Source organism: Oryzias latipes, chromosome 17, assembly GCF_053564925.1.
Source record: "Oryzias latipes strain Hd-rR chromosome 17, Olatipes_Hd-rR_3.1".
Classification (NCBI taxonomy): Eukaryota; Metazoa; Chordata; class Actinopteri; order Beloniformes; family Adrianichthyidae; genus Oryzias; species Oryzias latipes.
In genome coordinates, this window is record NC_136253.1 from 8,513,933 (window position 1) to 8,540,248 (window position 26,316).

Genomic DNA, 26,316 nt, shown 5'->3' on the forward strand with positions numbered 1-26,316 from the left:
CCTACACCTTGGGTCTTGTCTGGTGTCGTAGATCTGAGCCTCTATCTCAGTCTCAGTGTGCTGGATCTGGGATGGAAGCCTCCATGCATGGTGAGGAGCTTTCATGTTTTAACATCCGTGGTCTGTATCTCTTCCTTTGGCCATCTTATTATTCCTGCAGGGTATCTGATAACTGGCAGTGCGTAGCTGTTTATTGCCTGGGTCTTATTTTTGCCATCGAGCTGGCTTCTCAGGACTTGCCTTATTCGTTGGAGGTATTTAGCTGTTGCAGCTTTCCTTGTTGCCTGCTCCAGGTTGCCGTTTGCCTGCGGAATTCCAAGGTACTTGTAACTGTTCTTAATGTCTGCCATTGTTCCTTCTCGGAGTGAGACCCCTTCTGTGTGGACTACCTTGCCTCTCTTTGTCGCCATCCGGCTGCATTTCTCGAGCCCAAATGACATCCCAATGTCAGTACTGTAGATCCTGGTGGTGTGAATCAGGGAGTCAATGTCACGCTCGCTCTTGGCATATAGCTTGATGTCATCCATGTAGAGAAGGTGACTGATGGTACAGACTGGTAGCATAGACTGATGGTATAGACTCGTAGTATAGACTGAACATAGCAGAGCAGGGTATGTTGGATAACATGCAGGCATGTGGCCCTCAGTGCCCACCTCTGGTAAAGACTGATGGAATAGACTGGTAGTATAGACTGATATGGATTGATGGTATAGACTGGTAGTATAGATTGGTAGTATAGACTGATGGCTTAGGCTGATGGCATAGACCCATGTCTGCTCATTACAGATGTTGTTTGTCTTTTGCTGTGGAGGAAATGTTCATTAATGCAGCTCAGAACTTCAATGTAGATTCCACACATTGGTCCTTCACCGCATCCTCAACTTTAGTTGAAGTAAATTTATAAACTTCATAAAAATGTTCTTTTATGTAAACACTGCTGCCAGTGACCCTGATAACATGTCATCCTGTGAACCCCAGAGTGAGTTTTACCCTGAAGGTTTGTGCTCTGCCCCAACCAGAGGGGGTGGGAGAGGCAGCCGATGATCTATCGATTCTGATTGATCTCTTCTGCTCTAATTCGCCCGTTAAGCTGCAAATCCATATGCCGTCCTGTCTCTTTCCTGAGTGCGTGCGCGCGCGCTTGCCCGCCTCCTCCTCGCGCGCAAACAGCCGTCGGCTCTCACGCGTCGCTCTTCGCGCCAGCTCGTGGCCGCCTGGCTGCTCGCGCCGCCGCTGGGGAGAGGCGGAGAGGAGGGCGCGCGCCGCGGCCGCCTGGACATGATCTCCTTCTGGCTGCTGTGCTGGAAGCTGCTGGTAGGTGACCGCAGAAATCAGCGCCGCGTTTCCGTCAGCATCATCATCACAGCCTCACGCGGCGGTCCGGGCTGCTGCCTCTTGAAGCGGGAATGTGCGGGTTTCTATCACGCTTTGCCTGATTTCAGAATGCTGCCTTACGTAACGGCTTCACGGATGATGATGAACAGACCCTGGAGTCTGACACTGGAACAGAGTGGAACGGGCTAAACGGTGGGAAATGGTCTCATGATTTGGAGCAGACGTCCTGATGTTGATGCTGCCTTGGAGTGATCTGACCACAGAGGAGTCTTCTCTCTGAAGCTGTGCTGGTCATGAGGACACGGTCATCCTGCCTCCAGCTGATGAGCAGAGACGTCACAGGACAGTTTCATTTGACACGGAAAGCAGATTAAACATTTGGTTAATCTGAGGTTTGGACCTCTGTGCTTGAAAGAGGTCAGGGAGATCCATCAAATCCAGAAGGTCATTTAGAAACCCAGATTAGAGCGTTGAGATGCTGCATCACTGATGACCCATCAGGAAAGAGGAGACAGCTGGATCCTTCCTCTGATGAGCAACACATGCTCCTCTCACCAGTCAGTTAGATTAGTTACAGAATAAAAAAGAACGTTCTCATTCGTTGGTAAATACAAACCGTGAGACCGTGAAAAAAGGAAACTAACAGAAAAAGTAGCTTTGGAGGACCACATTGTGAAATAGCTGCTGTAGATTTGACAGTAACTCACATGCAGCTGGATGCCAATAATTATTATAAAGCAGCTTTATTACTGTAAAATGAATTACAGTAGCTGTGTACTGTAGTTCATTGTACAGTAATAAATCTGTAAAAGGAACTACGGTACACGGTTACTCTACTATATTTCATTTTAGATTTTACTGCTTGGTGTAAATAAAGTACAGTAGTTATGGTAAATGTTCCTAAAGTAATTATACTGGGTTTCCTTTTACGTTAATATTCCCATATTGTCATTTCCAGTTTCTTTACTGTAAAAAAAAAAGGTAAATATTCGTGTATCCGTAATCTGTATTTGTGGATTCTGCATATTTGCGGGTATCCATGGTCCCTAACCCCTGTGAATACGGGGAGAATGCTGTACTTCTGTCTACTACTCAGTCCTCCCAGTGTCCCACTTCTTCTTAGCTAGCCTCTCTCTGATTCCTTATACACTCCTGCACCTCCTCATTCCACCACCAAGTCTCGTCATCAACTTTCTTTCCTGATGACACACCATATACACCCCTACCCTTCTCCCTGGTCACATTATCTGTAGTGCTCCATTCATCTGGGAGTTCCTGACCAACCAGAGCCTGTTTCAGCTGCTTCTTAAAAGTCCTGCAACATTGTTCCTTTTTCAGTTTCCACCAGTTTGTCCTCTTCTCTGCCTTTCCCCTTTCTTTCTTCATCTTCTTTATCATCATAGTCATCCTACACACCCCCATCCTCTGCGGTCTGGAAACACTCATCTATCCATGCTTTTTAGTCTCTGGTCTCTTTCATATTTCACCAAAAGATGTAGTCTGTCTGTGTGCTTCTACCTCCACTCTGTTAGGTCATATGTTCCAGCCTCTTCTCAAAGATCGTATTCACTAGAGCCATTTCCATAGTTTTAGCTAAATCAACCCCATCTGTCCTTCTACGTTCCCCTCCTGGATACCAAATCTGCCCATCACCTCCTCATCACATCTGGTTCCTGCACCAACATGTCCATTGAAATCTGCACCAATGACAACATCTCTCACTTCTACAAATGCTCATCATCACTTCATCAACGTCCAACCAGAATTTCTCCTCCAGCTCACATGCATGTGGGGCATACCCATTAACAACATAGACATCACACCTTCCATTTCTATCTTCAGACTCATCACTCTGACACTCTTCTAACCTCCACAACACTCCTAACAAACTCCTCCTTAAAGACAACTCCTCCTCCTTTTCACGATAGAATAACTTGAAACCTGCTCCTCAGCTTCCAGCCTTGCTACCGTTCCACCTGCTCTCCTGGACACACAGCGTGTCTACCTTCCTCCTCTGCATCATGATGACTAACTCTCTACATTTTCCTGTCTTGGTTCCAACTGGGGTGCCATGGACATTTTTATATCACAATTTAGTTTTTCATATCATGCGATAACAATATATATCACAATATGAACCAAATAACTATACTTGTCTAATTTAAGCCCATCATGCAGCTGTTATTTCAGATAACTAAGAAAAGGCATAAATATTACAAACAAACCAAAAATTAAAGCAAAAGCTGTAAAGGGAAAGAAAATCAAACCACTAAACTGTTTGATCGGTTCCATTTAAAAACGAAATATTGCTTCTAATCTATTTATTAATTGAGGTATTTATTTACATATTTAATTATTTATTTTCTTGTAAGGACTATTATTATCTTTGTTTCTAATATGCAATTCTTTTTATTGTTATTTTACCAATGATTCTTAGGTTATGTTTTAATCACTGACGTTTTTATTTTTTTTATTTTTTAATTACTAACATTCTTATATCTTATTTTATTTTTTATCTTTTTCTATTTTTATTGTTGTTATTTTATGATCATTTTTATTTTTTATTCTGATGTTTTTTACTCCAGTGTTTCCTCTGGGGGATCCATCGTTCTTGGGCACCACCAGCTTGACCTGTAGGGCATGCCGTTGCTGTGGTGCCCGTTCTGGTTGGGCGGGCTGGGGTCCCACTCTGTGGTCTAATAGCCATGGATGGGGCCCTGGGCTGCCCTGTGTTGGGCGGGCGCTGCGGTAATGGCCCCTGTGGTCCGGCTGGGCCTTGGAATGAATGGATCCCCATGATATCGTTTCCTCGCAGCAGTACCAAGCCAGACCTTCTTCAACTGCAGTTCTTTTTCTGTTCACGGTTCTACTGGGGTAACTGGGTGGGTGGGGGTGGGGGCGGGGGGTGGTGAGGGAGGGGTACCTTCTTTGTGTGATTGTCCTTTGTTTTCTGTTTTTAATAACTTTCACTTTTTATGACTGTTTTATCTGTTTTTATGTTAAGCGCTTTGTGTTTTTAACCAAAATGAAAGGCGCTATATAAATAAATAAAGTTTGAGTTTGAGTTTGCATAGTCGTTGCCCAGATGGAAAGATGATGGCGTTTCAGTAAACAAAAACACCAAGACAACCTCCATGAAAATGTTCATTTTCATTTCCTGCCTTCAGTCCAATGTTGGCTGTTGAAATGCTTCTCCCAGCTGTTCTCTGATCCTTAATCCATAATCCCAGTCCGTCTTCCAACTCGGGCGACCGCGGCTTATTCCATGGAAACTCAGCTGCGTCTTCTTGACTGTCTGAGTTCGTTTTCCAGCATCCTCCACTTGTGAACCATGGATTCCTTCATCTTGAATTCTCTGGCAGCTGCTCCCATGTTCCTCCTCGTAGCTGATAGCTAGTAGTTTAATCTTGTCTCTTTGCATTTTCAGGGTTTCCAAAACAATGTTGTTCTGCTTAATGCACATACCTGCACTTTTCAGGGGGGGGGGGGGTGTTTTCTTTCACCATAGGGCACCATAGGGCCCTCTGTACATTTTGGAGAAAATTTACCACTTTTAAGCGCGCCTTATGGTGGTGAAAATGCGGTAGTCTGTCAACTGTTTCCTTTTCAACTGTGATTGGTCCAGCCCTGTGATACTGAATTCTGATTGGACAAGAGGGAGGGTCTTTCAGGGTCCTTTCCCATGTCTACTTAAAATAAAAGTCTATCATGATGGACTTATTTCTCTATCTAGAGAAAGTTTTATCCCGATATCAATCGTTAGCGTTTTATCACCCTAGACCCAACATTCAAAGTCTCTACTCTCAGTCCAACTCTCATGACTTTCCTCTTCTCCTTCCCCCACCAACAGTAGTCAGAATTCCACTGGCATCCTGTCGGTGAACAGCACCGATGGAGCTCGTTGTTAACTTCCTAGGTCTGCTTTGCATGTTTGGTTTAACGTGGGATGCCCTTCCTGACACAGCCCTCTATGTTTATCTGGGCTTGGGTCCGGCACAGGGAGACCCTGGCTTGGCCCCTCATGGTTACATTAAATACAGACTTTTTGTAAAACACCAGTGAAGAGGAGACAGACATGTGTCATAACAGACATCTGTTTTTCCATCTGTTTCAGCAGGCGAGAGGAGGAGCATTGATTCCTGTCATGAATTGATTCTGTACTGTTGACCTCATGGCGTGGATAGCTAATGATGTTTACTGTAAATGTGCATTTCAGAAGAGAGAACAAATCCTTTTTGCATCCTTAATAGCAGCAGAGCAGCTTAAATGATGACTGAGATGTCAGAAATGCAGGTTCTGTGATTTTGGCCAAAGCAATTTTTAAAAAAACCATTGAGGTCAGATTAGTGTAAGTTCTTGTTGTGAAAGTTTTCCACATTTATCCTTCCTGCTATAGAATGCATGAACCAAAACACAACTAGAGTGAAGTAGACCAGTTTTCTACTTGATCCATGATGTATTTTCCAAAAAAAAAAAAAAAAGCAGCAACAAAGCCCCCACACACACACTCTGCCCTCTTTGTCATTTCTCAGCTCTTTAAAGCTCTCCTCCTATGTCTCTTTTCTCTGACTGTCTGTGAGTCTGAACCGCCCGCTGTGACTCTCAGCAGAGCTCCAACAGCTCGTCAGCTGGATGAGTCCTGGATGTCTGAGACGGGTGGAGTCACACATCTGGACATAGGAATGCATTCACAGGCAATCAGGGATCATTGGTATCCAGCTGTAGAAGTTCTGACCAGACAGGACGGGTCCACTTTCCTGCTCCTAAGCATAGATAAAAATGTTGTCTATTGAATTCATAGAGCAGCTTATCAGATCCATTTTCTGAGTTTGAGAGGCAGAAGGATGGATAGAGGCTCAGAGGGGCAGACAGGAGACAGCAGAGGAGAGAAAGTGCGTCTGAGTCTGGACTGTGGAGTCAGACGGCTTTGTTTCAGCTTTTCCCTGAGTCTTTGCTTTCATGTAACGAAACTCTTCAATGTGTCGCTTTAACAGAGTTACTAGTATTTCAGAATGAAAAGTTACAAGGCAGTAAAGGCTGCATTACCTCTGTAGTAAATCCAAACATGCCATGTGAAGTTGTAGGAAGAGTAAATATTCTTCTAGTCGCTCTGACATTCAGTCAGATTTGAGCTCTTTGTGAGGAACGAGTTAATAGTCCCCTTTAGTCAAAGCTGATGTATTTGCCTTCAGGATTCCAGTCTTGGTGCTTGCAATAGGAATAGTGTCTCTTTTTTGAGGCCTCAGGCTCTAAGCCTCAGTTTCATCAAAGTCTGACTGATACCTCTTTCTCCACAGAGAGCTACAACTGGGCTACGAAGGACAGCGCCTGAACTGCCAGCCGGTGACCACAGCAGCCGTCCTGACACCAGCCTCGTCAGGGACTCCACTGTACCTGCAACAGCAGGAAGTTCTGTATCCATGGAGACTGAATCTTCACCAGATCTAGACAGAGACAACTTATTCTGTTGCAGCAGTCAGGAAATGGAAGAGCACCGTTACCCAGAAGTCTCTGAGGAAGAAGAGGAGCCGTCAGAGGAAAGAAATTCAGAAGGAGATGAATGCGACTATCTAGTCTTTGAAAAGAAGCAAAGAGAGGTAGAAGATGAAAGTGACAGAAGTGATGAGACAGGAAATGAAGGGAGAACAGAAACTCTGGAAGAAAAGGAGACCAGATGGGACGAAGGGAAGGAAAACGAGAAGAGACAAAGAGAAGAAGTCGACAAAGGAGAAGACGCAATGAGAACAAAGGGAGCGGATGAAGGAGATACTGATGAAGACTTGTTTGGGACCAGTATGGATGAAGAAGATGAGAGAAGAGGAACAAAGGAGGCGGATGGATGGATAACAGAAACACTGGAAGAGCTGACACAAGAGGCTTTGTCCAATCTGCTCATTGAGTCTGAATCCGGTCTGTTACCGGAGCCCCTGGTGGTCCCCGCTGATCCTCCACAAACCTCATGGCTCGAGTCCTGGGAGCATGACCCCAGCAGCAGGGGGGATCCTGGCGACTGTTACCAGGCAGAGCTGGCCAGCACGTCCTCAGACTGCGACGCTGGGGAGGACCACTGTGATGCCACCAGCCTCACAGGATATGGAGCAACTCCTGCTGACACAGGCGATGCAGAGAAAACGAAGGAAGAGGAGGAAGTTAAGACAGGACCAATGGAACAGAGGGGGGACGAGAGCGATAAGACCCAGGAAATCACAGAGGAGCAGACGAGATCCAGCAGACATGAGGTCCTGCAGTCTCCTCCCGTTGGCTCCATGGCCAGCTTACCTGAGCCTGACACAAAGGTACGTTTGACCGCCGCTCTCCTCTCATCCACACAGATGCTCCTCCCAAAAATCAGGCGTGGCACCAACCCACACAGTAAGAAAGCACACGGCAAAAACCATGTGATGCATGAAAAACCTGGAGCATGTGGAGCAAACACAACGACAGGAAAAAGACCAACAATCCCCCACAAAAGAACCCACCAGATCCGGCCAAAGCAGACAAACCTGCGGTGATTTGTCTTTTGCTCTCGTCTTTGGTCATTTCAATCCGATTAAACCAATGAATTTCAGTCTTTGGCTCTCACTTTTCTTTTTAATCAAAGCTGAGTTTAGTTTTATTAAACTAGATCATATTTTATTTTTTAAATGTTATTTTAGCTCTGTTTACTAATAAAAGACAGTAAACTGTTATGACCCATTTTTGTTCACGTTAACACAGTTTATTATTGTAAAGAAAACTGAAGTTTGATACGTAATCGTGAGTCTATATTGATCCAAGGCACAAAGCAAAGAAAGCCTTGGTTTAATTTCTTTTTGTTGCTATGAAAAAGGGCGTCAAGGACTTTTGTCACATTGGTTACACTTTTGCTGTTATGTTTACAGTAAATCTTTGAAAACGGAGCATCATGGAGATCTTTCTGTGTGGAGTTTGGGTTTTCTCTCCGTCGACCAAAAGCTCACTTTTTATTTAGATTCATGGCTAAACTGTTCTTTAGGAAGACGTGAGTGTGGAACTCTTTGGTGTGCAGGGTGTCCACTGCCTTTAACTGATAGCTGGGATAGGCTCCAGCATCCCCATCACCCTGCAGAGGACACGCTGGAAATAGAAGACAGGGGAATGGAACATATATGTACCAACTCAGTGGCCTTGAGGTAGAGTGTCCACCGTGAGACCAGGATGTCCTGAGTTGAAATCCAGGAATCCATTCCAAAACCTCCCTGCTTGACTCTCAGCATTAAAGGGCTGAATTGGGGGGTTGAACCACCAAATGGTTCCTGAGTGGCTGTGTCTGCAGCTCACTGCTCCCCCAGGGGAGGGGTCAAATGCAGAGAACAAATTCTATGCACTTTAACTTTTTTCTCTGGATAGATCAAGATTTTATCTGTAATTGATTGGGATGATATCATGTTTTTTGGGTTCAGCGTTTCTTGTAAACCGAGTATTTTCCATAAATGTTTATTAAATTTGACTGAAAACTAATCTGTCATGCTTTTCTTACCAGGTTCCTCCTGATTTCTGTGTGCAGCAGGAGCCCCTCAATGAGAACATCTCCACCGAGCATGTGGATTTCATGTCGGCTCGCCAGCAGTGGCAAAAGATGGAGGAGGAGGTCAAAGGTCAACCGATCCCTAAACCAGGACTGAGAGCTCACGGGAGTTTCCAGGGCACCCACTCTTCCTTATATCCCCCCACCCGCAGCCCTCGCCTTAAACACAAGTAAGATGCTCGCCGTAGCAGTAGCACGCCACATCAGAACGGACAGATACTGTAGTATTCAAGCAGACATTAAACTTTATGAAGAATGTGATGCAGATCAAAGATAAAACCTTATAAATCCTTTATGGGTTCCTTATAAACATTACATTAAATAGAGAATCCTATTCTGCGTTGTAATTATGCCAATAAAAACACTGACTAGCCAGTAATTGTCAGCCTTATTTGTAGTTTTTTAGTGTAAAATTGCAAAAAACTAGGAAATTCTCACTAAGAACTACATGAACTATGAACGGCCTCATGTTGTCCTTCCAAGGTTGGCTCTAAGTCTGGGAACTGAAGGGGGTCTGATGGTCAGCAAGTGACGGAGAACAATGAAACATTTGGGGTCACTTAGTTGCTGGAGCCTATCCCAGCTACTGCTGGGTGAACCGGTCTGTCGCAGAGCCAGACATTGACTGGGACATTTAAGTCCCTTTTGCCCGCACGCGTGGACACCGGGTGTCTGCAGGTGTGAAACAGGTAAACCTGCACGGGTCACGCAGGGACAAAGCTTGAAGACTGCAGACCAGGAACAGATTGGGTTTGGATTCCATCAAAAAGGTCAGGCTCAAAGTTCTAGTTCTGATTCCCAACAGTGAGAGTCCGTCCGTCCTGTCCTCGCACGGTTCAAGTTCAGAACAGAGAACGTCGTCTCGCACACGTATGTGGAGCCAAACACGCTCAGATGTTCACAGCAAACGTTCACGCCTGTTAAAGCTGACGTTATCCAGATGGCGGGAAACGTCACAATGTCGCTCCACGCCACAACAAGCTCCGTCTGCAGGCTGGAGCGCCACCGGGACGCATGGAGAAACCGTCCATTCCTCAAAAACACGAGCGTGTCGGACGCGTCTGTGTGTCATCTCAGGCTAATGACAACAACTCAGAGTCTGCTCCTTTTGCCTCCAACCGTCTCTGAATATGGGATGACATTTTCTCCGGACCGCAGTGTTCCAGCCAAATGTGAGCATCTCCTGCTGCTTCTCAGGACAAATGTTCTCCACCATTTTCATCACGTCTGTCATAAACCCCATCAGGAAAAGGTTTGCGGTACTTTGCTATCGGTGTTTCTACCTCGGAGCTCACTTTTGTGGCGTTTTCATTTCGTTCTCGTGAAAAGCGCTGCTGTGCCCGAAAACACTTAACGATTGCTTCATTTTTTCACACACAATCAGGCATTCGACCACACACTTCTAGAAAGTGCTGGGGACTGCAGCTTATTGATTTTAGGACATGAGATTTGTATGTGGCCCGCGGGCCAGACTTTGGACATGCCCATAACCCTTACAGTTCTATCAGTTCTATCTGTTTCCACAAAGTGGTGTGTTTGAAGTGAAACTCTTTTTAAATCTGAATCAAAATTCCCCATGTTGACTGGAGGGAACATTTTCACATTTCCAAACAGAGAGAACACATTTCCTGCACTCTGGTCATTCTTGGTTTTTCCGTGTTCTGTGGAGAAATGACTGCATTTATGATGAATGGCGTATTAACGCTCTTCTACCTCGACACCCCAAAACGCTTCACCGCCACAGTCTCATTCACACACTGATGGCGGCTGCCCAACACTGGCGCCAACCTTCCACCAGGGGCAAGGTGGGGTTCAGTGTCTTGCCCAAGGAAACATTGACACATGGGCGGGCAAAGCGGGAACCAAACCTGCAATCTTCTAACTGCTACTCCACAGCCCAATTTTCTCCCTATCTGATTCATGTCAGAGTCTAAAACGTCAGACCTGGCTTTCATCCAGATCTGTTGACGGACCTTTTTGTCATTTCTAAGGGAAATCCACGCCCCCGGGCCTCGAGAGCCTCCACTTTCCTCAACCTTGTCCCCGAGTTCAGAAGACTCCGGCTTGGATGACTTTTCATACCGCAGCCCCCTGGAGGAGTCCGAGAGTGCCGTGGATCGGGAGATCCGGCTAACTCTGGAGAGAGAGGAGAGGCACCGCAAGGAGAGAGGCATGATTGCACAAGGCCTGACTTTACCCAGGTGACAGGACAAACCGCAGCACCATTACAAAAATGACACTCTTTGACACACTGGACAAGACATCAGCATTCGACACACAGAGCAGACAGAACACACAAAAACATCTATCATGGTTTACATGAATTGCTATTTTATAACAAATTCTAAAAAATATCCAACTCGTTTTTTCAAGACAATTTAATAACAACATTTTTCTTCAAATAACAGAATAAATTGAAGTTTAGTTTCTTAAGAAAAGGAGTGGTCAAGTTGTGATCATGGAAAATATTTGTCCACATTTAGAGATCAATAAAATGATTTTATTGAAGATATTAGCCAAAAGGGCAAACACAGGATCATCAGCAGCTGGTTAAAGGATTTCTTTAGTTACAGTCCAACTCCAGCTGAAACTATGCTGTTTGTTCCTCAGAAATCAATACGTTTCTAATCTACCGTCGTTTAGAATCGTGTTCAAATTATAACTTAATTACTCATTTTCTCAAGAAAACACTAAATCATTTTCTTCTGTCATCTGGAGAAAACCAGTGTTATCCTGTGATGATGGGTTATTTTGAGAAAACAAACTGAAAAACAAATATCAGCATCAATGGCCGTTGTGCTCCTCTGTTGATTTTACAAACAAGAAAAAAAAACTAATTTCATAAGAAGTTGCAGCAGAAAAGTAAAAAAACATGAAACTTTACAAGTTAAGCTGCCTAGTTTTGACTGTTTGTGGATATGAAAAGCAAAATTAATTCATCAATTGACACAGGTCTGATATAAGATTCTGTCCAAAAATTAGAATTTCACGTGAAAAGATTTCACTTTATAATTCTATGACCAAATGACCTGTCCTAGAGTATAGCTGCAGGGCCCAGTGTTGAAATGATTTCAAGTATTTATTTTACATTCATGGTAAACGACATGTACTCCTACAGCGCTTCTCTACCTTCGTAACCCTTGTGCTATCCTAGGCACTTTACCATTGGGAGTTGGGTCATCTAGACCCACTAGACAGTGCTCTGAACCTTTTTTCTTCAATGATTTGTGATCTTCACTGGTGTCCATGGATTACATGAAATCTTTCCACTTTTATCCACCTTTGTCATGGTAGGGAGAACACGTCAATGTAAGGGTGGGGTCATCTAAGACAGCACAAGGGTTAAGAGACCCAAAGCGTCACAGTCCCATCAACACGTTCACACACTGATGGCGGCGCCGCTGGCGCCAACCTAGAACCGTCAGGACCAACGTGGGGTTCAGTGTCCTGCCCAAGGACACACAGGCAAGGCGGGAACCGAACCTGTAATCTTCTGATCTAATGTCAGCCGCTCTGCCTCTATACCACGGCCGCAGAGGTTCCAGTTCATAAAACCCGTGAAAACAGAATTTCAGATCATTATTTACTCCTCCGTGTTTGTAGAAGATAAAGGCAGAGATCCTGATCACTTTGAATCAATCACAATAAAGTCCAATCTAAAGGATTGGTCCATCTTCAACTCTTCTACTGGACAGAGTCCAGGGGCCTCATTTATAAAACTTTGCGTAGGATTTGCGTCAGAAGTGGCGTACGGATGAAACATAGGATGAGCGTACGCACATAAATATTCGGATTTATAAAACCGTGCGCACGCACATCCTACGCATCTTTCCCTTAATAAATCACAACCAATTCTAAATGCAGCGCAGCTTTTGCGGCTTCATGACACGCCCATAGTTCAATTCAATTCAATTCAATTCAATTTTATTTGTATAGCCCAAAATCACAACAACAGTCGTCTCGATGGGCTTCGAAGTGAAACATGAACTCAAAAGGATCATGAATACAAAGAGTGCAATAGTAAAATACTAAAATGAACTAACAAACTGACTAAGCTATACTGGCATCCCTGCCCTTAGACCCCCCTTCGCGGTAAGGAAAAACTCCCAAAAAACCTGATTCCGGAAAAACGAAGAAACCTCAGGGGTGCCCACATGAAGGAGGGATCCTCCCCCAGGACGGACAGGCGATTTACCAGAACTCAAAGAGAAGAATTTACTTATCTAAATCTACAACTACACATTTTAAGTCCAGCAGACGAGCTTCATCCAGCCGTGGTTGTGGGACAGTCAAAGGCGCGAGTCGAGCCGGAGACAGGAACCACAGCCAGGTGTAGGAGCAGGAGCAGAGATGAGGTACTCGGTCAGGTACAGAGCAGAGACGAGCCAGAGATGAGCCAGAGGCAGGATCCACAGCCAGGTGTAGGAGCGGGAGCAAAGGCGAGGTAAACGGTCAGGAACAGGAGCACGGATGAGCCAACTGGAGTCTGGAAGCACTCCCACTCCCCAGGAGGGGAGAGGGAAAGAGGGACAATACATGAATCGCACTGCACCAAACAGAGGCATGGAGAACTAAATGATAAATGATGATCAAGAATAGAGGAGAGGAAGGGTAGAAGTAGATGAGAAAAGAGGACAGAACCCCAGTGCACCATAGTTACCCCAGCTTCAACTTCTAGCAGCCTTTTAAAACAAATTGTTATTAAGTTAAATTTAAACAAATTAACATTAAGTTAAATAATCTCTGAATACTAACTAGTCTGACAATAAGCCTGTCCAAAGAGGAATGTTTTCAGTCTAACTTTGAATGTAGAAACTGAGTCTGCCTCTCTTACATGAGCTGGGAGTTTATTCCATAAGACAGGGGCTTGGTGGCTAAACGCTCTACCTCCAACCGTACTTTTACCAATTCTAGGAACCACAAGCAGTCCTGCATTTTGCGAACGAAGTGTTCATATTGGTTGGTAAGGGACTATGAGGTCCTTAATATAGGACGAGGCCATTCCATGTAAGGCCTTATAGGTTAACAGGAGGATCTTGAACTTGATTCTATGATCAACTGGGAGCCAATGGAGCGAAACTAACACAGGAGTGATGTGATCTCTTCTGCTAGTTCCAGCTAACAATCTAGCTGCTGCGTTCTGAACAAGCTGGAGACTTCTTTAAGGAACTCTTAGGACACGCTGCTAACAAGGAGTTACAGTAATCCAGCCCGACGTAACAAAGGCTTGGATGAGTTTTTCAGCATCACTCTTAGAAAGTATATTTCTGATCTTAGCAATATTCCGCAGGTGAAAAAAGGCAGTTCTACACGCCTGAGATATGTGAGCCTTAAATGATAAATCCTGGTCAAATAAAACCCCAAGGTTTCTAACTGTGGAATAAGGGGCTATGCTTATGCCATCCAGGGAGACTATCTGAGCCGACAGAGCATCTCTGCGGTTTTTAGGGCCAAGTATAATGACCTCAGTTTTTTCTGGGTTCAAGAGGAGGTAATTGATTGTCATCCAGTTAGTTGCCCATAAATAGTCTGTGAAACGCCCACAAATGAATATTCATTGATTGCGAAACCATGGCACACACCAAGAGGAAATCAAAAAAACGTAACTGCACTCAATGTGGAGTTGAAGTTATCGTTGGCGAGGTGGAAAAGAGGAGAAAAGTGTTGTTTGGAGGGCACAGTGTGGGCATTACTAATGCCAAAAAGGCACGTGAGTGGCAAACGGTGGCAGACGCCGTAAATGCTGTAGCCTCACAACCTCGGACCGTGGCCGAAATAAAAAAAGAAATGGTCGGACATCAAAGTCGAGACAAAAAAACGTCTGGCGCTGCATCGCCAGAGTGTGTCTGCCACGGGTGGGGGGTGGGGGGAGACTGGCGGCAATAATCGGGGAATCCCTTTTAAGTGGAGTGGTGACTGGCAAGGGGAGGGGGACACGACGCGCAAGATGCACCGGGTGACACCCCCCCAAAAGCCCGCAGAGGTCCAACAGGACGGCTCGAGGAAGTCGGAACCGGCTCATAAGCCAGTCGTCCTCGTTTGCCAGCAAGTCTTCTTGCTGTCTGAAGATGCGTTCACTCCGAATTCTTCCATTTGCCACATCTTCTAAGAGCGCAAGATCAGCCATTGTGCGTCATTACGCATTGTGATGGGGCATTTTATTTCCATCCATTTAATTACATCTGACAAGCTACAGATGTCGGTAATAATCGACGTGGAGATGGTAAATTGATCAGCGCAAATGTAATTTCTTGTTGCTTTCTGAATGGTTGAGACATACGCCATACATTGTTTAATTAAAAATAAAACAAACTAAAGGCATATGCATAAATACCATAATGCCGTAGCTTATGAAGAAATGTTTTACTATGAAAACAACTTTCCCCAGTGGACAATTAATGCATCTCTCTCCATCTATCCGTCTGTCTGTCTGTCTGCACCTATATCTATGAGGTGCCGTGTAGGACATTATTCAGAATTAGCATTCATAAACACATGTGAAATCTCTCACACACACTAGTGAAATGCTTGTATACATACAACTGAAAATGTATTCATTCACATACACATGTGAAATCTCTCACATACACATGTGAAATGCTCTCACACACACTACTGAAAATGCTCTCACACACACTATCCAAAATCCTCTCACATACACATGTGAAAATTTCAATAGAAACGGAAGGCATTTCAGTAGAAACAACGTTTTTTTTTTTACTTTATTGTTAGAAACGAAGTTGGTCGACTGAAGGCATTTCAGTGGAAACGAACCTGTGTCCGAATTCCTGCCCTGATCCCTAACTACTAAAACCCTATATAGTGCAGAACTATATATAGTTCTCTGAATTTAAAAGCAATTCAGACACCCGTGCTCAGTACTTTTTTCTTTTGGGTGTTGTTCATAACGCGCTTGACACGGAAACAAAGTGGCGCATTACCGCCACCACCTGGTCTGGAGGCGAACTACTCCTATTTAACGCGGAGAATGACACTTATTTGTCAGAGTAAAAACATAATAAATATGAACATTTTACAAAGACTATTTATGAATCTGCTGTGTTCTGATCATGGAAAACGTGACTGATTTATAAATAATTAAATTACAAACACTTTGGTGTTGATTTAATGTATTTGTTCATAAATAAACCCCCAAGTTATTTTTTCATGCCAATATTTATTTTGTTTTTGTGCCGCTGAACGATTAACGGGCTCTTGCAAGGAGGCATTTTTTTCTGTAGTTTTCTTACACCTTACTGAAAATGGCTTTGAAAATGAATCTGTCCGTGTTCCTGGCAATAATTCAACCGTTTTTCGTGAGATCAAACTGAAAACGAGCAGATATGCAGCATCACAGGACGGCAAGGAGAAGCAGACATCTCAGAAGATTTCCTCTGGATGCCCTGACCAGACAGAATAACTTGTGAGTTAAACTTAAAGCTTTTTTTTTAGTTAAACTTAAACTTTAACTTAAACTTTGTTACTAATCATGCTCAAGGTTACACAGTCTGCTGGGTAAGAGTTTAACATTCTTTTTCAAGTGAGTTGTGTAGTCCAATTACATGAAACACTTGTGAGTTCAAAGTTTAGAATTTTTTATTCAGAGTCAAACCATATCACTTGTTTTAAACAAAACAAAAACTTTCATTTTTAAAAGTTTAAATGAAAATCCAAAAACCCAGCCAAATAAAAACCACGAGATTTTCCAGAATTAATAAATACTTCATAATCTAAAATGTAAGACATCAAAATAAATAGAAACATTAAAAAAATGTGATTTAATTTCCTCAATGAAATAATTAATGTTGCATTTTCCAGGGTCTTCCACGTCTCTACTGCTTTACCAACACAAAGGTGTCTGTCCTGGCCCTTTACGCTGACGGTCAGTCCGACACAAGACTAGATTTTCGGTTGACCCGCAGGACCATCGAGCATCTGGGTCGATGGTCCTGAAGCATCAGCTTCGGGTTCCTCACACTCTGGGGGGTCACAGGAGACTGACGTCCTGGTGTTTCTTTTCTGGCTGGCGTGTGGCACATCTTACAGTGTGGTAGCCAGAGTCTTTGACATGACACGGTCCACCGTGAGCGATGTTGTCCACAGGACGGCAGACCGCATCCTCCAGCTGATGAGCAGGGTCACCCAGCTTCCCAGTGGGAATGAACTACCATAAGTCGCCTCTGGATTTTAGCAGCTCGCTTGGTCTTTCTCCTTCCAAAGGGTCACAAGGAGCATTGATGGCTGCCACATAAGAATAAAGGCCCTAAAAGAAAATGCAGCTTGTTATTTTAACAGGAAGCTTTTTTATTCCATTAAAATGCATGCTGTATGTGACTCTAATGCCAAATTTATAGATATTTTTGTTGGGAATCCAGGATCAATCCATGATTCACGGGTTCTACGTAAAAGCCCAATTTATGTAAATCAAACAAACCCACCTGAAGGATCCTTTTGGGTGATGGTGGGTATCCCTGCATTGCACATCCCATCATGCTGCTGACACCCTACAGGGAACCCATGAGGAATGCCATTGAGGCAGTTACAACCAGAACCACTCCAGAACACGCTCTGTTGTGAAGAGAGCATTTGGCATGATAAAGATGAGGAGGAGAGCAATATTTCTGGGGGCACTGGAAGTAAAACCAAGCTTTGCAATGAAAATCATTGCCTGCAGTTCAATTCTGCACATTCTGTGCATCAGCAAAGGCGACTGCTTAGCCACAGATGTTGAGCCACAGCAGGACAACACCAGGAACATGCAGGACGAGCAAAGTCACGTCTGTCTGCAAGGACAAATCTTTGCTTTCCTTTCAGCTCCAACTGTGACACACATGACTCTAGAAGACCAGGATTATTGTTAACATGTATAAAAATAAATATTAACATATAAAACGAAATTCTAAATATGTACATCTGATATTTATATGAAAATCCTTTTAAGATTGTTAAAAATAGCTCAGATTTAAATAATACATGTAAATTATTCATTTTTGTTCATACATTTATTAAACAAATTGGAAAAACCTGCTGCCATTTTCGAATGATTCAGACGAATGATTATCTCGCGATAATCAGCCAACTTCCGTTTCTACTGAAATGCCTTCCGTTTCTGTCGAAAATTTCAGTAGTGTATGTGAGAGCATTTTCAGTAGTGTGTGTGAGAGGATTTTCAGTAGTGTATGTGAGAGGATTTTCACATGTGTATGTGAGAGGATTTTCACATGTGTATGTGAGAGGATTTTCACATGTGTATGTGAGAGGATTTTCACATGTGTATGTGAGAGGATTTTCACATGTGTATGTGAGAGGATTTTCACATGTGTATGTGAGAGGATTTTCACATGTGTATGTGAGAGGATTTTCACATGTGTATGTGAGAGGATTTTCACATGTGTATGTGAGAGGATTTTCACATGTGTATGTGAGAGGATTTTCACATGTGTATGTGAGAGGATTTTCACATGTGTATGTGAGAGGATTTTCACATGTGTATGTGAGAGGATTTTCACATGTGTATGTGAGAGGATTTTCACATGTGTATGTGAGAGGATTTTCAGTAGTGTGTGTGAGAGCATTTTCACATGTGTATGTGAGAGGATTTTCACATGTGTATGTGAGAGGATTTTCACATGTGTATGTGAGAGCATTTTCAGTAGTGTATGTGAGAGGATTTTCACATGTGTATGTGAGAGGATTTTCACATGTGTATGTGAGAGGATTTTCACATGTGTATGTGAGAGCATTTTCAGTAGTGTGTGTGAGAGCATTTTCACATGTGTATGTGAGAGGATTTTCACATGTGTATGTGAGAGGATTTTCACATGTGTATGTGAGAGGATTTTCACATGTGTATGTGAGAGGATTTTCACATGTTTATGTGAGAGGATTTTCACATGTGTATGTGAGAGGATTTTCACATGTTTATGTGAGAGGATTTTCACATGTGTATGTGAGAGCATTTTCACATGTGTATGTGAGAGGATTTTCACATGTGTATGTGAGAGCATTTTCAGTAGTGTGTGTGAGAGCATTTTCACATGTGTATGTGAGAGCATTTTCAGTAGTGTGTGTGAGAGCATTTTCACATGTTTATGTGAGAGGATTTTCACATGTGTATGTGAGAGGATTTTCACATGTGTATGTGAGAGGATTTTCACATGTGTATGTGAGAGGATTTTCACATGTGTATGTGAGAGGATTTTCAGTAGTGTATGTGAGAGGATTTTCACATGTGTATGTGAGAGGATTTTCACATGTGTATGTGAGAGGATTTTCACATGTGTATGTGAGAGCATTTCACATGTGTATGTGAGAGATTTCACATGTGTATGTGAATGAATACATTTTCAGTTGTATGTATACAAGCATTTCACTAGTGTATGTGAGAGGATTTTCACATGTGTATGTGAGAGCATTTTCAGTAGTGTGTGTGAGAGCATTTTCACATGTGTATGTGAGAGGATTTTCACATGTGTATGTGAGAGGATTTTCACATGTGTATGTGAGAGGATTTTCACATGTTTATGTGAGAGGATTTTCACATGTGTATGTGAGAGGATTTTCACATGTTTATGTGAGAGGATTTTCACATGTGTATGTGAGAGGATTTTCACATGTGTATGTGAGAGGATTTTCACATGTGTATGTGAGAGCATTTTCAGTAGTGTGTGTGAGAGCATTTTCACATGTGTATGTGAGAGCATTTTCAGTAGTGTGTGTGAGAGCATTTTCACATGTTTATGTGAGAGGGTTTTCACATGTGTATGTGAGAGGATTTTCACATGTGTATGTGAGAGGATTTTCACATGTGTATGTGAGAGGATTTTCACATGTGTATGTGAGAGGATTTTCACGTGTATGTGAGAGGATTTTCACATGTGTATGTGAGAGCATTTCACATGTGTATGTGAGAGATTTCACATGTGTATGTGAATGAATACATTTTCAGTTGTATGTATACAAGCATTTCACTAGTGTGTGTGAGAGATTTCATATGTGTTTGTGAATGCTAATTCTGAATTATGTCCTACACGGCACCTCATATATATCTGCTCCGCCAGACGGACACACTGAAGAGAATATCAGTTTTGTACATTATTTCGTTCTGTTAACTATATTATTTATGAGGATGAATTGCACAACATGCCAATATTGCAGAACATATTTCACTTTTCTTTCTGCATATATGTGTTCATTTGAATTTCTGTTGTAATTTTCGTTTGATTTTTTTGTTTGTTTCACTGCTGATCGATCAAACGGGTGTTCGTGTAGCTGTTAATTGTAAGACTTGCTTTGTGAAGTCTTCATGTTATTTCTGAGAGGCAGTATTGTCATTTTCACTTTCACGTGTTTCTTCCATCTGCCGACGGTGTCGCCGTTTCTCATTTCATCCGTTTTTGTGCGTACGCCTGGGTCAGAGCTTGCGTGAAGGACCGCACATTTTCCCGTCAAGTTTGCTTTTTATAAATCTCAATTATTGCGTAGAGAGTGGCGTACGCCTTCTTTTGTGCGTACGCAACGTTTATAAATGAGGCCCCAGATCCTGCTGGAAGATGAAGTCTGCATCCCCATCCAGACCCTCATCAGAGGAATCCTGAAGTCCTTCAGAACATTCTGCTGGGCCGCTGCAGTGGTTCTGGACTGAAGAAGAAGCAGACTTTACAGACTCCAGCTGGACATTGCAGTCCAGATCCTGACTGACTGGGGAGGTTTCACTCTGGACCTGCTCTGAGAACAGCCAGCCTCCTGAGCGAGGACCTTCAGCGGTTTAGCCAGACTATGGAGGGTGTCAGTGATGGAAGTCTGAAGTCTTCCTCAAACTGAACCTATTTAATGACACGTGGGAAACCTGGGCCGGTTCGTTGAGTTTAGAAGATGAATATTGCGCAGTCTTGGAATGAACTCCAAAAAGAGTTTAGATTGAAAGAATCGGTCTCTCTGGACTCTTTCAATCACTTTTTCACGAACATGAGACAAAGTTAACAAACTGTAAATGCTTTATTTAAGACTGTCTGACGGGGGTGTGAGTGAGTGTGAGTGTAATTGAGAAATGTGTCTTATTGTTGTGCTGCTGCCTCTTGGCCAGGACGCTTTAAAAAGAGATGTTTAACCTCAATTAGTTTTTTATCCTGGTTAAATAAAGGTGTGATAATAATAATAAAAATAGATGATATTGGAGAAACGTTGTTTCGAATGTTCATCCAAAGTTTGGGCAGACTTCTCCACAAATGTTTAATTATCTGAAATGCTGTTTTTGTGGGTTTATGAGCTGGAACCCCAGTTTATGTAAAAATAGATAAAGGAATACTTGACATGAAGTAAACATCAGGCCCTGAATCTATATTCTACGAGCGTTTATTTTCTTCAGTGGAGGTTTGGAAATGAAAACAGCTTTCCATGATATTCTAACCTTTTAGAAAGGGTTTGTATTCCGTGACATTTCTCTGATTCAAACATTTTGTTGTTCATCCTCTAACTCTAGTCTACCAATGTCAGAAAAGAACTTTGGATGTGCTCAGAATTATGAACCATGTCAGAAATGTTCAGAATTCTGAGCACATCCACCTGCTGCTGGAGGTAATGGAACAGAAACTGAAGGGGGTAAAGATGACTGCTTCCTCTCTGTGCTTAGACCTTCTACCCTGCAGACTGGACGATCTCCTCCTCGACCTCCAGCCTGCCGCACCCCCACTCTGTCCATCTCGCCGACCCCCCCCTGCTCCTCCTCCCTACCACGCTCCGCGTACCACGAATTGACAGCCAACAACGTCATCATTCTGGAGCCCGATTCCTCTAGTCAGGCTTCCAGGAACCGCCTCATCTGTGATTGGCCGGCCAGCCTCGATGTGGGTCCGTCTGCCAATGTCATCGTGGTGGAAACCTCCAACCTGATCATCCGAAGTGCTTCCGAGTTCAGCCTCAGCACGGCACCAACGTCCACGGAGACACAACAGAGCACTTTTACATCCAACCCCTTCTTCAAGCTGCGCTCCATCAGCAGTCAGTCGCTTGTGGAGCAGGAGATTAAAATGGTGAGGCAGAGGGAGGAAGAGTGGAGGAGGCAGAGAGAGGAGACGTGGCGAAGGAAACGGGAGGAGGAGTGGAGGAGAGGAAGAGAGAGGTATGACACGGTGCTGGTGTCCCCAAGCCTGAATGACAGCAGCATCAGCATCAGCGGTACGTACGGCCTCAGATAAGCTGTAGTGAATTCTGACAGAACACCATCAGAACTCCTAAGTTCCTCCGTCTTAACAGAAGTCTCATTGTTGCTGCTCTGAATGCTGTCAGCTGAACTCCAACTTGCATCAGTTTGTCTTATTCAAAATGAGATTGTCTTTCAGAAAATGAAAATTTAAAATGACATCCCAGTATGTTGTGTTTTGTCAATGTAACTGCAAGCAAAGCAGCTATTTTTAAGGAATCTGTTTTGTCATCTTCCTTTTAGTTCCAGATGTTGCAGATCGATCCGTCTCCTCCCCTTCATCCCCCTGCAGGACTCGCAAAATGGAGAGGTCTAGTCTGTCATGTGACCACAAGGTTGGCTGGCACACGTCTACACGAATACACCGTTTATTTTTAACATGTAACGATAAATCCATGAACCGATTTATCCACCCAGATCGATCTTTCTGAGGGAAGTAATTCATCGAATCAACCTAAACAAAAAAAAAAGTCATTTCAAAATGAAAAAAATGGATTTTATCGATATTGGAAGATACCATTTGGATTGAGGAGGGGTAGGTTTATTTTACTGTGAGGTAAAAACAACCAATCACAGCAGACAGCACACGTGTGATGTCATTAAACGGATAAAGCCAATAATTCCAGTCCAATGTGTGGAAAGACTTTGAATAAAGTCTTGTGACCATCCAGTGTCTAGAATGTTCTAAGAATGTTCCCTTTGGATTCTTTGGATGTGGAAAAACAACAGTGGGCTGTCAGCAGTCAGAACCAGTGTAGATCCGGGGTAAACGCATTGAGCTGCTGCCATGTGATTGGCTGATTAGACATTTGGCTGTTGGACAGGTGTGAATTCATCTCACACAAACACACAATGCTCTGTAGCTTTGGATTTGAACCCCTAACCCATCAACTGGCAGACACAATCAGCTCCCCTCAGTGAACCCCCAGTCGTACAGCCTTTTTTACCATTTCAGGTCCTCATCCTGCTTTGCTTTAAGCAGACAGTTTCCATGGAGTTTTAATACCTGAAAACTTAATTTTTAAGAATTTTGGAGAGAAGGGTCAAAAACTTGTACTGTATAATTTCTTTTGCAGTCTTAATGTTACTTATCTTTTTTTGTTATTTAGCGATGGTCATTCTTTGTATTTCATAAAAATGGTACTTTTTAACCCTTGTGCTATCCTAGGCACTTTAACATTGGGAGTTGGGTCATCTAGACCCACTAGACAGTGCACTGAACCTTTTTTCTTCAATGATTTGTGATCTTCACTGGTGTCCATGGATTACATGAACTCCTCTCCACCTTTGTCATGGTAGGGAGAACACGTCAATGGTCATCTTGACCCCATAGGATAGCACAAGAGTTAAATGCCTTAGTTGACAGGTTATCAAATTAACTTATGTACATACTTATCCACATAAATGTGCCCCTCTTTCCTGCACCTGTTGGTCCAATATCACCTCCAAATCTTCCGTCTGCTGTTCATGTTGCTCTGTCTCATCCTCCCTTTGTGCATGAAACTCCTCTTCTGTCTGTGGATGGACTCTGCTGTAGTGGCTGAGCTGATTCTCCCATTCCCTCCAGTTTCCTCCGTCTTTTACTTCAGTCAATCAGCGGCAGAACTCTATGGCGCAGAGATGGGAAGCTTCGCTTTTGGCCAAACAGAAGAAGAAGTAAGCAAGGACTGCAGTCGATTCTCTCCGTTGGAACGGGCTGAGATGAAAGCTGATGTCACTTCCTGTTCATCTATCCTTCAGCCGGTTTAGATTTGTGCTTAGGCCTACATGAGAGTTAATGTGGGGTTTGTGGTACTTTTCTGTGTAAAAGTCCGTTTTTTTCGGTTCGGTTGGTCTCTCGGTCTCAGATGTAGACGTCCATATGAACTCTGTAAATGCTGTAGCAACATTTTAACTTATCTGTGTGACAGTTGTTTCTTTTTTCCAGTTTATTTGTTAGTACTTATGAGCAGCAGCATTGCTTTAAATAGTTATTGATCATTATTTGATTATTAGTCGTGACAATCAATCCTTTTTTCAACATTTCTTGGCTAATCACAGTTTATTTATTATGTTGATTTGTCAGTTAGAGCCTTTTAGAGGCCAAGGCTTTGAAAGGCAGCAGGTTTTTGTCTTCTTTCCTTTTCAGCTACAGTTTGATTTTGAAGGAAATCAAGCCAGACTTTCCAAATCTCGGCCTCCGCAAGAGCTGGACTGGTCCGTACTGATTGGTACTTTGACTTGGCGCTTCAACAGTTTACGTTTGGACCACAGTTTGTGTTTGTGAGCACCGTTTTGATGCAAACCTGATTATTACAGATGGTGGTAGAGTTCTGTTTAAAGTAGCTGCAGCAGCCAAAGAGAGGGAGACAGAAGCAGATGTTTAAAAATGGTATTATATAAATGATACATGGAAAGCTTTTACTGCAACTGTGGCTGGTTTGCTCAAAGTAGACCAACAACAGTTTCTGAATCGTGCTGCTTTATTTCTAAAAGGTCAGAGGAGCTGCAGATTCCATAAAGAGCAGAACCATGAGAGCTGCAGCTTTGACTTCTGAGTGTTTCCTCTTCTATGCTCAGTAATGATCCTGCAAAGGATGCACCTGTGTCAGAATCCACATTTGAGCAGAAAATTTAATGAAAATTGCTTATTTATCTCTCCTTTTTATTCTTAAAAATACATTTATTTTGTTGTCTATTTTAATAACCTATTTATAAATCAGCAATGTTTAAAAACGTTTCAAGACTTTATTGCAATACCAGGAAAATGTGAATTCTAGTATTTTTTATTGATGGTTCTACATTCTTTTGTGTATAAATGTTCAATAGTCCATCTTCCAACTATAGGAGACTAAAATAAATGGGAAAAAAAATACATTTATCTATTTATGTGTGTGTGTTACAAAAATTATAAATGTGAAAACAATCAAGTCTTCAATCCAAGAAAGTTTTAGTCTGAATCCAGAAAATATGATGGCGTGGAAAGCAACCACTGCATATTTGCACCTGTCAAAGACTTTTTCAGATGGACTCCAACACGGCGTATGGTATTTTCACAGCACTGCTGCACAATGTGACAAATAGATGCATTATATTGGTCATGCTGAACTGTACCGTTTCTGCGGACCTTTAATACAACATCTTACCAAAAAGGTGATTGTTTTCCTAATCTGCCTTTAAGGTATCCCAACATTCCAACCAAGTTCCAGTTCAGCAACACTATATTCTAGGAACAGGTTGTACTCTCCATATGTTGTATCATAATGGAATCATTCTATTCCCAATTCTAGTCTAATATAAACTGGAAACATTTTAGCCTTGCTTCCACTGAGCGGTATGGTACAGTCTGGTCTGGTCAGGTTTAGAAGGGTCCATACAATTCAGGTGAGTAGAGAGTTGGACCGTCACGGCGCATACGTGGTGAAGCTAACAACAACAATGGTCATCCAGCAGCTTATTTTCAGCTCGTATCTACAGAGCATTTCATGTTGTTTGAGAGAAGATTGCAGGTAGCGATGAGGAAAACAGACGCTTTCTTGGAGCTTTCTTTGTCTGAATGACCTTCAGCCAATCAACGGGTTTCAACAGTAGCTCCGCCCTAACCGGTCTGTTCCATTTTCCTATTGATCTACGACCAGGGGGGTCTCAAAAATCGTATGGTTCGGTCCAGGTAATTGGGTCTATTTTTTAACGGAAACGCTCAAAATACCAGACTGGACCGGACCGGACTGTTCAGTGGAAACCAGGCTTTAGTTTTCCTTCTCCTTAATCATTAAAATCTCACAAAAGACCTACAGTTGTGGAAAGTGAAGTTCGGATAAGAAACTTTGAAATATTTTAACGGACAAAGCCTGTGTCGGTAGAGACTGAAGGACTCATGTACATGTCTTCACTCATGACGGATCTGTAGCTCATGGTTGTCTACAGATCCACAGAGCCAGAGTTCAAGGGAAAAGCAGATCAGGGATAAAGTTGCTCATGTACAGCTGTACACTTATGTTACTGCTGTCTGACTATTCCTCTTCTTACCATTGCGGGACTTATTACCGATCTCAGTCCTTTATTATTCATTTGACCTTTTTAGATAAAGCTACGGTCAGGTATGCCTGTTTCAGTAACTTTTCCTGAATTTTGTTTGCTTTGAACTTTAACTTTTGTTGCCAAAATGAAGCGTCTGATGGTGGCAAGTTTAATAAAGAATCTTACTCCTGTGACATCCTGCAGTGTCTTTTATGACTTCATAGAAATAACCTGG

General features: G+C 42.9%; 1 protein-coding gene and 1 long non-coding RNA gene across 2 annotated transcripts; one reads left to right on the forward strand and one right to left on the reverse strand.

Moving 5' to 3' along the window:
* Positions 1 to 957: 957 nt before the first annotated feature.
* LOC105356117 (uncharacterized) lies at positions 958 to 26,275 on the forward strand. Its single transcript, XM_023964817.2, has 8 exons — positions 958 to 979; positions 1,127 to 1,314; positions 6,633 to 7,631; positions 8,837 to 9,051; positions 10,873 to 11,082; positions 21,513 to 22,057; positions 22,326 to 22,417; positions 23,650 to 26,275. The coding sequence occupies exons 1-8, from the start codon at positions 958 to 960 to the stop codon at positions 23,740 to 23,742; spliced, it is 2,364 nt and encodes a 787-aa protein (XP_023820585.2). The 3' UTR covers positions 23,743 to 26,275.
* Positions 16,458 to 17,456, reverse strand: LOC144986667 (uncharacterized). Its single transcript, XR_013650509.1, has 2 exons — positions 17,320 to 17,456; positions 16,458 to 17,144 (listed from the first exon to the last, which is right to left on the reverse strand). It is a non-coding gene; the product is annotated as an uncharacterized LOC144986667 (long non-coding RNA).
* Positions 26,276 to 26,316: the final 41 nt, after the last annotated feature.